The sequence below is a fragment of the Gekko japonicus genome, unplaced genomic scaffold, assembly GCF_001447785.1.
Source record: "Gekko japonicus isolate JY-2015 unplaced genomic scaffold, Gekko_japonicus_V1.1 scaffold630, whole genome shotgun sequence".
NCBI lineage: Eukaryota > Metazoa > Chordata > Lepidosauria > Squamata > Gekkonidae > Gekko > Gekko japonicus.
Genome location: NW_015162498.1, coordinates 366,407 through 384,236, shown reverse-complemented (window position 1 = coordinate 384,236; position 17,830 = coordinate 366,407). Strand labels below are relative to the sequence as shown.

Sequence of the window (17,830 nt, the reverse complement as noted above, 5' to 3'; positions counted from 1 at the left end):
GGCGACCTTGGGCTAGTCACAGACTCTCTGCCTAATCTACCTCACAGGGTTGTTGTGAGGATAAAATGGAGGAGAGGAAAACAATGTAAGCCACTTTGGGTCCCTACTGAGGAGAAAGGCAGGGTGTAAATGAAGTAAATAAATAATCGTAAGCATAACTCGCAACACCCATTAGTGCACGATCAAGTGGCCGAAAAGCCCCAGATTAGGGACCAGCTCCATACGCACAATTAAAAATATTAATAACGTGTGTTTTAGTCTGGAAATGGTTACTTTGCTCTGTGATCTGTGGTTTTGTGCCGCGACTGGGTTTATTTATTCTGATTGTTAAGGAATATAATTTAATGTTCTGCGTTTTATTTTGTAAGCTGCCTTGGGCAGAGTGGCGGCACAAAAATTTTCTAAAGTAACAAAAAAATCCTAAACTGGACCCTACGGCTCCCTTTTGCTACGCCATCCTCCATCAAAGCAAGCCTCCTTCTTCCAGAAAAGGACCTCTCCCTAGTCCAGGGCCTTAAGATCTCAAGAGCTGATGATAGACTTAGTTGGTGATGCCTCCCTCCCTTTACTGACTGATCGGAGCAACGTTTTGGGTCGAGCGTGGCAGAGCTCGAATGTGACCGTGCTGTTGGATCTCCCTTGGATTTCCCCCCCTGGTTTTGGGGTTAGAACTGAGTCAGCACAGCATAGATTTTAGCAATTATCAGGTTGAAACTGGTTTGTCGAGTGTGCAGAAGAAGATATGATAAGGATTAGTTTAGGTGGAGACGTGCAGATGTGAACTAAGGTGGAATTCTAGTGTGTGGTCAAATCCTCTTGACCTTTAGGAGTGCTCGATAAGGGAGTGCATTTTTTCAGTCTCTCTAAGTAGTTGAGGGAGCACCTGACTTTGCAGAATGCTGATTGGCTGGCCCTTTTTTGACAGTTTGTTAAGACACTCCCTCTTCTCCTGAGCAATGTGTCTTGTTTCAACACACACACAACCGTACACCGAAACTCCCCCCCCCTTTATCTGATACCACAATTCATATGCATTTTAGAATTGCAGGCATAAAACATTACAACTCAGAGCAAGTCAAATACAGAAACACAGCTTTCCATGATGCCTGCAATACAACACTCACCGGTAGGGGCCACTCCTGGGACAGCATCATCTATGGCCGATTAAACCGGGGACATGAAAAATGTCCCTTGAAAGAGATCTCCCCCCACCCCCCAAGCAGGGAAAATTTCCTTACAAACCGTTTTTTCAAACTTCCAAAATGAAATCAGTAGATTAAAAGCATATAATAAAAATGAGTGGACAGCCTAGCAAAACAAGGGGGGGGGGGAGAGAAACTACCTTTTACCCTACCCCTGGAATAAGGTCAAGGACAATGTTCCCTCTAAGCTGAGTTCATGTGAGCTACAGTTTTTTAGCCTCTGGCTCACACATTTTTGTCTTAGCTGAAGAAGGATGGCTCCAGAGCAAACTAATTTATGCAGTAACCAAATCGCTCGCTCACAACTTAAATGCCAGTAGCTGACAAAGTTGAATTTTTGCTCACAAGACTTCACAGCTTAGAGGGAACATTGGTCAAGGAAGCAGAGTATTAAATAAACTCAGGGGCGTAGCCATCCTAAAGTGTGAAGGCAAATCCATCCTGCCCCAACACAGAGTAGGGACAGAGTCACTAACAGCCCCCAAATACTAGGCTGAGGAGGGGCAACTACACACTTGACAACATTTAAGGAAAAAAAATGGAGGATTAACAATAAGCCTGGCAGGGGGGGAAATTGATTTGACTTGGCCAATTAGATGTTACTTTTTTCACAAGTTCCCTATGGGAACCTGCCGCCATACTGAAGCTGCAGGTCTCCGTGGCAACTCGTGGGTAAAAAGCTGCAGCCTCACAACAGGTCAAGTGACAAAAATTTTCTTTATTTTAAATTGATTTTGGCCCAATCAGCCCTAGGAAGCTATTCTGTCACTGAAGTCCTAGTGCCTTGTGTAACTGTTGTTTCATTTCCTGTTTCCGTAATTCCCTATCTGCAGTCTTGCAAAGGTTTATAACCTTGGCATCTTTAGATGCATTCATCGAAGTTGGTGTTGAAGAGATCGGATCGAGAAGTTGAGGTGCTTCTGTTGACAAATCAGTAGCATCCTGCCAGTCCGTGGTTTTGGCGAGAGATGAAGATGGAACCAGTAGAGAGTTGTTCAAAATTGTGGCTTCCAAACATGTCCCTTTGCTTATTTCTGGGGGATTCTGGAGATTTACCAGTTCTTGTCTTTCATTAGTGGAGTATTCAGCTGCGTTAAATGCATTGGGGCAGTTCTTTGTCTCTTCGTTCAGCATACACCGAAACTTTTAAAAGAGGGAGGATGTGTAAATGTTTAAGCGTGATCAGTGCTGTGGGAGGGAGAGGCCCTTAGGAGTGAGGAAGTAGAAATCTGGTCTGATGTTGATGCAAGGTTTGTCAGCAGCAGAAGCTCAAGGTCAGGGTGAAGCAGAACTTATCTTGCCCCAGAAGAATTATCCCCCTCTCCCAAGAGTGCATTTTCTTCCCCTTCAAATATATGTATCATGCTTCTGATGTGGGCTTTGCAAAGCAAGTCCATACTCAAGTGGAGTGTGCATGGAACTGCTCTCTGTATGCTCATCGCAGCATTTGGCTGTTAGCACACAACTGCAACTGGATATCATTTCGGCCATTACCACAGTGTTTTGGAAGCCAGTCCACGCTGAGTTCAGTATGCCGCATTTGGAACCAGTCATACATTCTCCTCTGTGCCTAATTCAAAAGTTGGATTTCAGTATAGGCTGGGGGGGGGGTTGGTTTTGTTCTTTGGCAGCGTCCACTGAGGCAGCAGGCAGGGGAAGTGACTACGACCAAATTCTTGCCTTCTGAAAACACTGAATGTTTGACCTGGCTGTTTGCAAGAGCAACTGCAGTCAATGAGGCCTGTCTGTTTCTATAAAACACAGTTCCTCATATTTCATCACTGATGAGCGTGGGCCACAGGGTTCAGTTCCTCTGCTTTCCCTGCCTTTTGTATCGCTACCAGATCAACCAGGAGGTCAAAATGTATTCCAAGCTGTTTCTGGGACATCCAGCTGGCATAATGTTAAGGCTTACCAATTTTTGTGGCTTAACCACCTATGAATAATGTGGAACGTATCTAATTCCTCAAACTTGACCACCAAGGAAGAAGAAGAAGAGATTGCATTTATACCCCGCCCTTCCCTACCCAAAGGAGTCTCAGAGCGGCTTACAAACTCCTTTCCCTTCCCCTCCCCACAACAGACACTCTGTGAGGTAGGTGGGGCTGAGAGAGCTCTGAGTAAGGTCGCTATGTAGCAGAAGGCAATGGCAAACCACCTCTTGCTCATCTCTTTCCTTGAACAGAGTGATTAAAATGTGGAATTCGCTGCCGGAGGTTGTAGTGATGTCGACAGGAATAAACAGCTTTAAAAGGGGATTAGATAGATTCATGGAGGATAAGTCTATCAGTGGCTACTAGCCATGGTGACGGGGGGGGGCAGGGGGGCGGGAGAAGCTCTACGTTCAGTGGCGCCAAACCTCTGAATCCCAGAGCCAGGAGGCAGCATCAGGGGACAGTCTGGGCCTCTATGCCCTGTTGTTGACCCTTCAGAGAAACTGGCTGGTCACTGTAGGAGACAGGATGCTGGACTAGATGGACCATTGGCATGATCCATTGGGGCTGCTCTTATTTTCTTATGAGCCCCCTATGATTGGACTCACCATGCATCAGTTGTGACTCAATGGCATGGCCCTGTGTTTCCCCCCCCCCCCCCACATCTGCATCCCAAGCCATCATTTTTCCATACACCACTAGGAGGTTGAGGGGAGACATGATTGATCTCTTTAAGTATTTGAAGGGCTGCCACTTAGAGGAGGGCAGGAGCTGTTCCTGTTGGCACAGAGGACAGGACTCGCAATCATGGGTTTAACCTAAGGGTGGGAAGGTTCCGGCTGGATATTGGGGAAAACCTTTTTACAGTAAGAATTGGGCCACAATGGAATCAGCTGCCTAGGGCGGTGGTGAGCTCCCCCTCACTGGCAGTCTTTAAGCAGCGACTGGACAACTGCTTTTCAGGGATGCCCTAGGCTGATCCTGCACTGAGCAGGGGGCTGGACTAGATGACCTGTATGGCCCCTTCCAACTCTGTGATTCTAGATTATGATAATGATCAAGACTCTGCCGTGCTAGTGGAGGTTCTGGGGACCAGTGCTGTATAGTGATTATAGTGTTGGGCTACAGACTCTGGTTCAAATCCTTGCTCAGCCACCAAAACTTATTAGGTGACCTTAGTCCAATCACTTCCTCCTTGCCTAACCCTAACCTACCTTGCAAGGTTGCTGCGATGATAATATGGGGGAAGCCGAGCTGTGTCTGCAGCTCTGAGCTCCTTGGACAAAGGGTGGGATAAACTTTGCTAGAGAGATACCAACTTGCTGTGCGATCTCTCAGTCGTCTTGGACTATTATGTGGGAGACACAGGTTTGAATCTCCACTCATGCGTTGGAAGCTCGCCGGGTGACCTTGGGCCAGCCTCACACTCTCAGCCTAACCTACCTCACAGGGTTGTTGTGAGGATAAAATGAAAGAGAGGAGAACGATGTAAGCCGCTTTGGGTCCCCATTAGGGGAGAAAGATGAAATAAATAAAACTTATAGAAATCCCCTTTTTAAAAAAAGTTGGAGTCTGGTCCTTTCTCTTTGTGAAAATACAGTCGCTAACCCAAAGGCACTAATATTCTGAAATTGATTGTCCTGAAGACAGCAGAGAGATGAAGGGGTAAATTTCAATAAATAAAGCCACACCAGAATCATTTACAGATGGGTAATATCTTTGGTGGAGTAACTCAGAACTGATTCCAGCACTGTATATTTATAAATAAATTCCCATATGGGAATAGGCTTCCTAACGTAGGAATTTTTCATCCAATAGTAGTGCTGTCCACCACACGTTGAAAGGAAAGGATATACAAATGTGGCCGTCCCATGGCTCTAGCGTTATGCTTCCCTGGCCCAGTTGCGGATCTGCATATGGAAATACTTTGTGGAAATCTGCTCCAAGTGAAAACCTAAGCCTCAATAACTGATGTTGTAGCCAAGTATTCTTGGCTACGATATTTCATATGCATTACTGGTGGGACACGGTTTGCTGGGGCGGAGGTGGGAGGAAGCAAAGAGAATCGTCGCGGAAGGCAGCGTTCCGTAATTTTTGTTCAAGCTGTTTGTCACTAGTTATATGCCCAAGTCCAGTTTTTATAGTGCAAGTGAGGTAGCTTTCTGGTGGCTATGTACTTTACTATGCTAGTCTGGTAACGGGTTCTGAATGCTGGAAGTCATCTGGGACTGTCCAGTGTGGTGGTTATACTCCACTCCGGTGCTGAGCAGCAGGTTACAGCGCTATGGGGCATAGCTGTGCCATTGACTTCTCCCACATGACCTCCCAGGTACAGGCATTACCATAGCAACATGAAACGGAATCATGGGAGAACCGCCACAACAGCATAGTGTAAGATCTACTCTAAAGTATCCTCATTACCAGACATAGCATGCTTGTTATTTTATTGGGACTGGGCAACTTTCCCAGTATTTATTTGTACAGTAAGGATCTGACCCAAATTCAACAGATCCTTCACTTAGCACGCACCTAAAGTGCTTAAATTGATCCTTGCTAGACAAGTAAGATTCAATGAAGTTGATGGAGAGTTAGGTACATCATGCTGGTATAACTCTCTGACTCCGTCAGTCACCTGGAAGGCCCAGGCTAGCTTGATTTCATCAGGTTTTGGAAGCTAAGCAGGCTTGGGCCTGGTTAGTACATGGATGGGAGACCACCGAGGAGGTCCATGGTTGCAGATGTAGGCAATGGCAAACTCACCTCTGTTCTTCTCTTGTCTCGAAAGCCCTACGGGGTTGCCATCAGTTGGCTGTAAATTTCTGGCACTTTCTACCTCCACTAGCAGCACCACCATGGTGGCCTGGCAGATACTTTGCAGAGTCCTCAGGTGCATGGATGGCCACCTCGCATGGCTGGTGCGCTGTGTATGTCAGTCGAGAAGGTCTGTTTTCCTGAGGCTCAAGAATGCTCTGAATTTGGAGGCTCGGTGCACTTAAGGACAGCTCAGAAAATTAGCAGTGCCTGCATAAACCCACATGATACTCCTGTGAAATTTGAATAAATAATGTTTCCCTCTCCCCCAAAACAGGAAACAAGAAATGTGAACGATGGCTGCTATCCCACATTGCCAGTAGAAATTTCACAAGTAGGACACTTCCTGAGAGTGTGCTTTTCCCTCTCTGTGTCTCTGTCTCTTTTTCTGTTTGTTTGTCTTTTCCTCTCTCTCCCCCGCTCTTTCTATCTTTCTCTTTCTGTTTGTCTCTTACTTTCTGTTTTTCTTTCTGTTTCTCTCCCGCTCTCCCCCCCTTTCTTTCTTTTTTGCTTTCTGTTTGTCTCTTTCTTTCTCTTTCTGTTGGTCTCTCTCCTGCCCTCCCTCCCTCTTCCTTCCTTCCTTCCTTCCTTGCTCATTAGGTCTTGTAAAAAGGTAAAGGTTCCCTTGCTCAAAAGCCAGTCGAATCTAACTCTAGGGTTGAGGTGCTCATCTCCGTTTAAAAGCCGAAGAGCCAGCGCTATCCGAAGATGTTTCTGTGGTCATGTGGCCGGCATGACTAAACACCAAGGCACACGGAACGCTGTTACCTTCCCACTGAAGTGGTACCTATTTATCTACGTGCAATTTCTTGCTTTCGAACTGCTAGGTTGGCAGGAGCTGGAACTAGAGACGGGAGCTCACTCCGTCATGCGGCAACTCGGGTCTCGAACTCCTGAACTACCGACCTTCCACAGCCTGCAGTTCAGCGTCTTAACCACTTGAGCCACTGCAGCTACAAGTTAGGTCTTGTAACTCCATGCAGAAAGGAAAACCATTACCTTTTGCTCTTTTGGTGCTTGCAGTGATATTTCAGAAATAGTGTCCTGTCAGACCTCTTCTTTTATTTAATAGTCATTTCAAAGCTTTTGGGACAAGGCTAGAAACCTGTATTTGACAAATAAATGTATGTATCCTCTTGATGCCCAAATATGACTTGCGAATGTGTCGGTTCACAAGACGTGGCTTACATATTTATGCTTGCCTCCCGCCCTTCTTTCTCTCCCCTAGATCAGCTATTACGATCTGCAAGTCAGCATTCCGACAGCAGCGGCTTTGCCGAAGATTCTTCCACCGACTGCTTCTTGCTCAACCAGCTGCAGGTAGGTTTACCGCCCACTGTGCGAACCGCTCAGTAGCTACTGAGCTGTTGCCTTAACCCCCACTTCCAGTTCTGCTTCTCTGTTTATAACATCTTATACCTCACCATTTTCCAGGGCTTCAAAAAGAAATTGCCATTCGGGGTGGGGGCGGGGAAGTGCTGTATTTAAAGAAAATTTGCACAGTTCAAAAAAACCATGTACGGCATAAGTTGCATTACGTTAGGTGATTTAGAAAAAAGACCGGTAGCTGAAAGTAAAAGAAGTGGTCTGTGTGCACTTTGCTCCTTCCACACCGAAGACATTCACTGCAAACTCCGTGAAGTGTTCACCATTGTGTAAAAGGTGAAGGAAACCATTCTAGGATGTGGGGACCTCTTTCTTGGAAAGTCACGTGGAGTCACTAATGTTATGTTAAGGGTGGTGATGCGTGCGCATACACATGCTGTGCATGTCACATACCTGTGTGTAGTTCCATATTCTCTTTTTTAAAACGAGAAAGTGCCCCACCATTTCTAAATATGTGTACGAGATTCTTGACAAAGACCTAGCTTGTCTGTGGAAGAAGTAGGAAATGGCACGCCTATGACTTGGACCATGAGCACCTTGTCTAAGTGCATTAAAAAAAGTAAAGGTAAAGGTTTCCCTTGCTCGAAAGCTAGTTGAATACGACTCTAGGGAGTGGTGCTCATCTCCGTTTCCAAGCCAGAGAGCCAGCACTATCCGAAGACATTTCCGTGGTCATGTGGCCGGTGTGACTAAACGCCAAGGTGCACGGAACGCTGTTACCTTCCTACCGAAGTGGTATCTATTTATCTACTTGCAGTTTCTTGCTTTTGAACTGCTAGGTTGGCAGGAGCTGGGCCCGGAGATGGGAGCTAAGTGCGGTAGGGCCCTACAATTTTTTACATTAACGTTCATTCTTTCCACATCATTGCTGATTATCTGATTGGTCAGATGCTTCACTTTCCTTTTAGAATTCCAACTGCCAGGATTATAAAGCAGATATTATAATCAGTATTTTTTTATTTGGTATGGTTGGAGAGGTCTCTTTACACAGGACGTTCCAAGATGCTCATATTTCCTTCCAATCCTCCTGGTTTTAGGCAAAATCTTAGGCATCTCAAATGTCAAAATGTAGTGAAGATAGGGGTTTCCTCCCCTCATCGAGATAGAGTGTATTAGAATTCTGCGGCAGTGATTGACAAAGCAGTACTAACCAGAGTGGCATCATTCTACGTCCACGATGTAGCTCTGTCATTCAGAGCACAACCTTAAGCAGACTGACCGGTAGGAAGTTTCCCTGGCTGTTCTCAGAAGTTGTACAGCCACATCGTCCCGGGCAAAATCCTAAAAGTAAGAACAAAATCTGCGTAATGCCTTTTATTAGGACCAACCCAGTTGACGCAAAACACTGCGCAAGCATTTGAGCTCACCAGAACTCTTGATCTGGCTGAATGTCACAAAATGTTTAAAAAGACAGAAGGGTAGAAGGCAAATCCTTTGGGCCATGGAGTTAAGGTCTGATTTCTCATGCTTCATTTGAGAGATGCAAGCAGGCTATTCGCTTAACTTGATTGCTGGCATGGTGACACCTTACAGCACATTCTCTGGGAAGCTGAATTCAGTCCGTGTTCTTGGCTGTTCATCCTTTTGCTGAAATGCTGGAACTGTTCCAGGTCTATCCAAAATCTTGTGGAATGCCAAACAAGAGAATCAGTTCCCTTGCTGGCTGAGAGCCCTGTTTTTCAGCCCAGTTTGTCGCTGTGGCAATAATCGCTTATTCCTTCTTCACTTATCCATTTGGGATTCATGTAGAATGCTACTCATGCCTGCAATTAGCCTAAAAGTCCAATCCTGTTGTGATAGACTAACATACTTTTGGAGGGGGTACAAGGAGATTGAATAATTGATAGGGCTTCCAAGCCCCCGGTCAGGGCAGGATTGGTTCCTAAAAATGTAATTAAAACTTTTTTTAAAATTCACTGGTGTCACCTGCACAATGACATCACTTGTGGGAAATACCCAGAAATGACAGTGGTAGCTCTAGGAATTTCTGGAAACTCTATGGTTAAAACCATGTCTCCACTTTCTCTCCCACTGCTTGCCAGGCTGATAATAATTGAGAATTAAACTATGTGAGATTTGGGTGGCAAACATGTATTTTAGTCCTCCTGCGTGCAGGTTCAGTCCCAAGATAAATTTGAAGTCACTGGTGATATTTTGATTTTAGACCGCTTAAAAGTTTGGCTTTGTATCCTGGTGCTTACTCTGCAGAGCGAAGTTTGAAGCCCTTTTCCAGCTTCAGGAGCCTCATTCTGTCAAGGGCAGGCTGCTTAGGCTGGAGGAAGGCCTCAAACTTGTCCAAGTAGAGTGGACAGGGTACAAGCCAGCGTTTTAAGGTTTGCCCGCCTTTGTGACAAAACTGCACTGACAAACAAGCTCTTTTCTTTACTCCACGCATAGCTGTCTCTCATTAGCTCAAGTTCTCAGAGTTGGGGGGGGGGAAGGAGGATGGAAAGAAACAAAACAGTTGCTTGTTGATCTCTCTTTGTCTGAATGAATGCATTGACATCCTGACAATACGTAACGTTGACCTGGGATGAAGCAGGTTTGACTTATGCTAGGTTTGTTCTTAAGGGAACTTCTTTCTGGGTCTTTCCTGCCCTTTGCAAGAGCAGTGGAAGAAAAAGAAATCTCCGTGAAATAGCTGAGGATGACTTTTTGCTTTTAAAAAATCTAAGCTGCTTGCATGTTCCTACATATATGTGATAAATTAGTGCCCTCTGCTGTTACAACTTTTCATTTGACAGCTGAATAGCATTCAGCGTTTTAAAAACACATTACGGAAAGGAAAGCTTCAGGTTTATCTTTTCACATTTGTTAGGGCACTCAGGAGATTGAAGTTGGGATTTCGGCAGCCCACAATTGCCTGTATCCTGACAGTATTTACAACAGTTAGGCTGCAATTCTTAATGCACTTACTAGCGAAGAACCACCATTCTCCTCAGTGTGGCGGACTTCTGAGCTGATTTGGTCAGGATTGCACCATGAATGTCGTGTCTCACAGTAATGTCGAGAACAAAATGTAACCCGCACAACTCATGAAGAGAGTAGCTCTCCCCCATGCCCCTTGAACCAACTTCTATTAGGAGTTGTTTTCTCCACCTGTAGCCCATTGTTGTTAATGAAGATCTACAGCAGGTATCTCGTCTTCCTTCTCCTCTCGGCCATTTGATCTTTTTCCCCAACCATCTCTTTCTGTTTAAGTTCCTACCTAGATAAATATAATGGGGAGCCATTCATCACCGATAGATCCGTATGGATTCTCTTGCAGCCATGAATTCCGCACAACAGAGGTCCATCAGTGGCTATTAGCCACAAGGTATAGATAGGGACTCTGGGGCAGGTGATGCTCTGTCATCTTGGTGCTTGGGGGGGTCAAGAGTGGGAGGGCTTCTAATGTCCTGGCCCCACTGCTGGACCTCCTGATGGCACCTGGTATTTCTGGCCACTGTGTGACACAGAGTGTTGGACTGGATGGGCCTTTGGTCTGATCCAACATTGGCATCTCTTATGTTCTTATGTTAACATTCTTTCAGAGTCCCTCCAAGATGTTTTGAGTCACAGATCCCGGTGCACGCAGATCCACAGAGGCAGTGTGGTATAGTTGCTAGAGTGCCGTACTAGGACTGGGTAGATGTAGATTCAAGTTGAAACCCATGCAACCAGGATGCCCCCCGGATGATGCTCTCAGACTAGCCTCCCTCACGGAAATAGCAAGAGTAACCAGGAGAAGAGCAGGGGCCTTTATAAGCCACCCTGAACAGCTGAGTGGAGAGAGTGGCATAAAAATATAATCGATAGGTAGGATATCAGCTGTGTCCCCCTCTCCATGCGAATATCCATACTGGATTATGTGAAAAACTGGTTGGTCTGGACATACTCTGCAAGTATTGATGCTACATGGTCCCTGATAAGGCAATTTTACTTGCACTTTTAGGACCTAAACTGGAAGGTGCATATTGGCACTGATATTATTTCCAGTATATGCAACTACTCCTGACACAAGGCCAGATATAGCTGTGGCCCCAAACAGAAATCGTTTGGCGTGTCATTCAATTCCATATTGGAACATTCAATTTTTGGTCCTATGTTATTAATTGTTTATTTCCTTACATGTGTTACAGGGACTTTGTTGCTTGGTGTATTCTGCGCTTTGTACTATTTGACCTCGGAAGAAGGCTCTCGTGAGCCGAAATGCGTCTGGTCACACACTGTTTCTTTTAGTGCATTTGTCACTTTGAACATTTTATGAGGCTTTATTTGGGCCCCTACAAGGTTTTTTATATGTCTTTGTAATAAACACTCTAGGAGCTGCAGTGGCTCAAGTGGTTAAGATGCTGAACTGCAGGCTGTGGAAGGTCAGTAGTTCAGCAGTTCAAGACCCGAGTTGCCGCATGACGGAGTGAGCTCCCGTCTCTAGTTCCAGCTCCTGCCAACCAGCAGTTCGAAAGCAAGAAATTGCAAGTAGATAAATAGGTACCACTTCAGTGGGAAGTTAACAGCGTTCCGTGCGCCTTGGTGTTTAGTCATGCCGGCCACATGACCACGGAAACGTCTTCGGACAGCGCTGGCTCTTCGGCTTTGAAACGGAGATGAGCACCGCAACCCTAGAGTCGGATTCGACTGGCTTTCGAGCAAGGGAACCTTTACCTTTACTAATAAACACTCTGTTATCTATACTTACTTATGTTTTTAACTTTTGGCCCTCAATACATTTTCTAAACTTCCTTTGGAGGCTTCTAAACTTGGGAACAGGTGCGTGTGCAAGAGTGTGTGCCCCACTATCACATGAGCTTGTGGAAAGAAGAAGTGGTCTCCTTGGGGCTTCACCTTGAGAACATCTGCACACTGCATGCATGCATGCATACCCTCTCACATGCTCATCATTCATCTTTCCAGATAGGACAGTCTCTCTTTTCCCCTCCATGCTTGTTTAGGTATTGAAACTGGTTCACCCAACCCCAGCTTACACATTCTATATATGGTGGGATGGAGAGGCAGTTGCCAGGGTCATGTGCCTTTCAAATTGCCTGTAGAATGTTCTATATTTATTTATTTATTTATTTATTTATTGAACTTTTACCCCGCCCTCCCCGCCGAGGCAAGCTCAGGGCGGCTTCCACAAAAGTGCTAAACAGTATACATTTCACAATTGATAAAATGAAGTAAATGATTTAAAACACAGACAAATCCATTTAAAACATCACTTCGATGGCGATAAAAATAAAGTGCCATTTAAGGACACAGTCAGCAGTGCCGCCGCGCTAAGTCATGTTGGATCAGAGTTCACACAGGGCACTGCTGGTAAGATGCCACTCCTAACGGAACGCCTGTCTAAAAAGCTCTGTTTCCACGGCCCTGCGGAACGGTGACAGGTCCCACAGGGCCCGGATCTCGGCAGGAAGCTCGTTCCAATAGGACAGAGCTACAAACGAGAAAGCCCTGGTCCTAGTTGCCATCAACCTGACTTCCTTTGGGCCAGGGAGGTCCAGGCGGTTTTGGGATCCTGATCGTAGTGCTCTCTGGGGAACATGCGGGGAGTTTTAAAGAGAATTTATGCATATGAGTTCTAAATATGGAAGTTGGCCTGGTCTTTTCACCTGTTTTGTGGTTAGATGGACTACTTAAGTGCGACGGGCTACTAAAGTTACTTTCACGGCAGTGGCCAGATGCTAAAAATGCAGTCTGTGTGGCTTTTGACTACCTCACTTCTCTTATTGTCCGCTGTTTCAAAGGATGACATACTGGGAGCAGAGCATGCTGGGAGAGGGGGGGAGTCAAGGGAAGGGTCCGTTCTGCTGCTGGCTTGTCCAGCTCCTGTTAGCGCTGCTCAGAAAGGTATTTGGCCTCAAAGCCTGATGAATGGCATGGTGGACACCTGTTTTAGCATACCTGGATTTTAAACTTTGACAGGCTGTCGAGGGTCAGGTCGAGTTGCTTTGGTGACTGAACTTGGTCTTCAGGCTGCCGACTGGCTATCCCTGCTTTGGATTAATGTGTGTGTATGTAGATTCTTCTGCCTCCAGGTAGCATTTTATCTCTGAAATGTGTTTATTCAGTATGTTTTACTCCACCTTCCCTCAAGGAGCTCAGGGTAAGGTTGCCAGCTCTGGGTTTGAAAATACCTGGAGGTTTTGAGGGCGGAGCCTGGGGAGGGCGGAGTTTGGAGAGGGGAGGAACCTCAACAGGGTCTAATGCCATAGAGTCCACCCTCCAAAGCAGCCATTTTCTTCAGGGGGACTGACCTTGGTTGTCTGAAGATCCACTGTATTAGCGGGAGATCTCCAGGTGCTATCTGGAGTTTGGCAAGCCTAGCTCTCTTCTTCATTTTTTCCTCACAACAAACCTCTGAGGTGTGTTTTACTGAGAGACAGTGACTGTCCCAAGGTCACCCAGTTAGTTTCTTGGCCTGTGGAAATCTGAACCTGGGTGTCTCAGGTCTCTAGTCCAACACTCTGTCTAGTCCACCACATTGTCTCACCCACTTTTTCTTATTGTTAACTTTCCTTTATATGGAGGTACAAATGCTTTGGGGGATTTCTGATTGTCACTTTTTGTCCCATATGCTTCCACAGGCACACGAGTCATTGCAGGCCATGGGGAGCAGCGCTGACAGTTGTGACAGCGAAACAACAGTTACATCTTACAGTGAAGAACTCAAAACACCGATAGGTGAACAGCCATCCTATTTCAGTGAGCTTGATGAGGAGAAATTCCTCCTTTCGGAAGTAGAACGGCAGATGGGGGAGATAGCTTCTGAGGCGAATGTGGGAGAAGGTGAGAACATTCCAGAATGCAAAGCTGGTCAGACTGAAACTGGAGAAGACACAGAGTTTGGCCAGGGACGTTTCCTGTGGAAAAATGAAGACGTTCCTGCAGAGCAGGTTGCGTTTGAAGTATTGGAAGAAGACAGCGAAGAAAGTGATTTAGATAAAAGCAGCGAGTATGAGTTTCCTCAGTATACAACGCACCACATTCTCAAATCTATGTCCTCTATAGAAAGCACCAGCTCGTCCCCTTCCTCTGCGGACAGGGTTAGCATTGCTTTGGAAAGAGCCCAGAAGAAGCTAATCAGTTCATCCGATGCTAGAGCTGGGCGCACCCTGCTAAAATCGAAGGACCTTCTTTTCAAGCACAGGCATCGAATGGCTGACCTCAGCTATCCCCTCCGGCGCTCCCAGTCCCTCCCCACCACACTACTAAACCCCGTGAGAGTTGTCTCCTCCGTGAATGTCCAGCTAAATCCAGGAAAACAGATTCTGTGCAGCCCGCCTTCATTTACTTACAAGTACGACACCCCTGAAGAAGAGGGGAGGGGAGGCCACGAAGAAGTGAAATCCACTGAGGAGGCCCAGGACAGCCCTCCCCCGTGCAAATCCACACTTTTTATTGCTCCTTCACCCGTTAGGAAAGGAACGTCTCTGCCCGGAGTGAGCAAGGTGGCGGATGAGCCCTGCCGGAACAGGATCCACAGCTGCCCGCTGCACTTCCCGGCACACTTGTCTCAGTCCTCGTGTTCACTCCACTCTCTTCATTCCGATTGCCTAGAGAGGCCCCTGTGTGCTCACGCGAGAACATTCAGTACGCACAGCATCCCCAGTACCCCCGGGTCCAGCTGCAGCGGCTTGCCTTCCCCTTTTGGCTGCCCTTACTCCCTGAGGAGCCTGGGCCACCCCCACCAGCCGCAGCCGGTGCATTCCCCATCCACGGTTGAAATGCAGCTTAGGAGAGTCTTGCATGATATCCGGAGCTCTTTGCAGAACTTGTCGCAGGTAAGAGAGAGTTGAGCTCATGGTGGGGCGTGGGGTTGCAGTGGTGGAAAAAATGGGCGTATCAGAGGTTGGCGTATCAGCGCAAGGACTGTGCGAAGACCGTGCAAAGATTGTGGTTCTTCCCTGATTCCCCCTCCTCCAGTGCTCATTCTTGCCTTGGGAAAACTGATTCCCAGGGAAGCTTTATGTTTAGGTTTAGTGTTACCACAATATCTTCCAGCCTGTTTTGATTTCCTGACAGTTCCACACTATAGATGATTATTTATGCTGGCTAGATTGAATGCTGTTCCGTCAGGGGAGCTGTCGGGACACTTAAATGAGATGCCTTACTCTGAGCGACTGTGCCAGTGTGGTTCTGGCCAAACAGACACCCTTCAACATCGCCTGTCCGACTGTGATTTGCTTAACGATGCAAGAAATGGTTGGATAAACCCCTGTATCCAGGACTTTAGGTGTGAACTGGATCGTTTCAGGTTTCTTTTAGCAGGGGGGGATTTTAATATTACATTGGCAGTTGCCAAGTTCTTTTCTCAGTCGATTAAGATTAAAAATCATTAAGTTTTTACATTATATAGACACATGTGCTAAATACATTTCCTTTTTTTTTTTTTAGTCTTAGTGTGACACTGTTCAGAGCCGGATTGGCTGGAAGAGCAGTATTGTTAAAGTAAAGGATTCCCAGGGAAGCAGGGATTCCCAAATAAGTTGGGAGGCTGCAGTGGGAAGGGGGGAAGGTTCTACTCCAGAGGTGTCAAACTCATTTGTTACGAGGGCCAGATCTAACATAAATTTCACTTTGTCCGGCTGGGCCATGTGTGCCATTAAACATAATGCCAGGTACCGGAGATATAAGCTATATAAAGGACACCAGCTGGTAAGCTCCGAGTTGTTGTATCCTTTCTGCAAGGCCCCATGGGCTGGGAGGGGGGTTGCAAAGGAAAACCCAGATGGGCGGACTGGAGAGCCAGCAGTGCAGCACTGGGCAGACGCTCCCACACTGCTTGACTGCTGCAGACGAGGTTGTTCCGCCAATCTAAAGCCACAACCAGAGTGGCTCCCCCCACTCTCCTGAGCAGTCTCCTGTTCCTTCCCTTGCACTAGTTGCTCACGGGCCGCATAAGAGCCCTGGACGAGTTGGTTCTGGCCCCCCAGGCGTTAAGTTTGACACCCCTGTTCTAGTCCATCACTGGCGTTCCTCTCACAGAAGAGGCCGGAGGGAGTGGTTTTGCCCCCTTCCCCCTCCACAGTGCAACCTCCCTACTATTCCCAGGGTTGGAAATGGCTGCTGTGGAGGGGGCAGGGGAACTCCGGGAAGATCTGCAAAGGTCAGCAAGTGACCCATAAGCTAGAGTGGATCTGTCCATCCTAAAGGACTGTGTGGTTTATGCAAGAGTAAGCAATCATTTTTGGCCCAACTACCCACGGGGGGAAATGCAGCACTTACCCGTGAAGATGCTGTGGTTTTTTTTTAGGGAAGAAACAAGGGCTGTATCTGGCCAGAGCCAGCCAAGCTCTGTTGTACTGCCCAGCACTTCAGCATTATGCTTTACACCACCTGGGCAGTTGTGCAGGGCCAGGAGGGAAAGGGTGGGCATGAACCGTGCCTGTGGTTGCCCTCCATGCTGCCAATTCCACTCAGGGGCTTTCCTTGGATGGCAGACTGACCGTGCAAGCCACGAAGAATGACCTGGTGCTCCACTGTTGAGCACATATACTGGGAGGGGGTGGCCTATACCTGCCTTAGCCATGGCATGTTTTGCCTTGCTAAAAATATGCTTTTGGTAAGTAAGCTTATATGAAAACAGAACCATCCTAAAGGACTGTGTGGTTTATGCAAGAGTAAGCAATCATTTTTGGCCCAACTACCCACGGGGGGAAATGCAGCACTTACCCGTGAAGATGCTGTGGTTCTGTTGAGCAACAGTGTAGCGAAGAAACAAGGGCTGTATCTTGCCAGAGTCAGCCAAGCTCTGTTGTACTGCCCGGCACTTCAGCAGTTTGCCTTACACCACCTGGGCAGTTGTGCAGGGCCAGGAGAGAAAGGGTGGGCATGAACCGTGCCTGTGGTTGCCCTCCATGCTGCCAACTCCTCTTAGGGGCTGTCCTTGGATGGCAGACTGACTGTGCAACCACGAAGAATGATCTGGTGCTCCACTGTTGAGGTGGGTGGGGGGTGGCCTATACCTGCCTTAGCCATGACATGTTTTGCCTTGCTAAAAATATGCTCTTGGTAAGTAAGCTTATATGAAAACAGAACATCAGGGCACATGGCTTCTGTTTCCCCAGCCATTTGGTGGCGTCTTTGTTTATTGAGAAACAAACAGAAACTTCCAATGGTGGTGTGATGGAGCTTGCGCTGAGAAAATCTCTCTGCTCAGCACTCATCTGCTAACTGCTCCACTGCTTCTTGTGTGTGCTTTCAACATAATTATGGCAGGGTAGCAGAACCTTTCCTCATAGCTTATGCTGGGTACATGACTCGTCCGCCCCCTTAAAACAAAGGGGATATTTGTCCTGCTTGCTGGCCCTGACCCAGCGGCTGTCCGAATAGTTCTTTTTGTGCTGTTAAACCCAAGGCATGGCCATTTCCAAGAGCTGCTGTGAACACAGATGGAGCAAATGATGTTTGTGTAAAAGCCAAGTCTAAGCCAAATAAAGCTAGCACTGAAACCTAGAGGAAGAAATACATTGGAAATTGCGAATGCCAAACAGATGTTGGCAGTGAAAA

At 46.9% G+C, this 17,830-nt stretch overlaps 1 protein-coding gene across 2 annotated transcripts in view; it reads left to right on the top strand.

Annotated features, from left to right (window-relative positions):
• Positions 1-17,830, top strand: part of SSFA2 (sperm specific antigen 2) — a 109,612-nt gene that overhangs the window by 67,403 nt on the left and 24,379 nt on the right. For both annotated transcript variants that reach the window (XM_015406086.1, XM_015406087.1), the window contains 2 exons: positions 7,176-7,267; positions 13,906-15,102. In XM_015406086.1, coding sequence (XP_015261572.1) covers positions 7,176-7,267; positions 13,906-15,102 — 1,289 coding nt within the window. The remainder of the gene's footprint in view (positions 1-7,175; positions 7,268-13,905; positions 15,103-17,830) is intronic.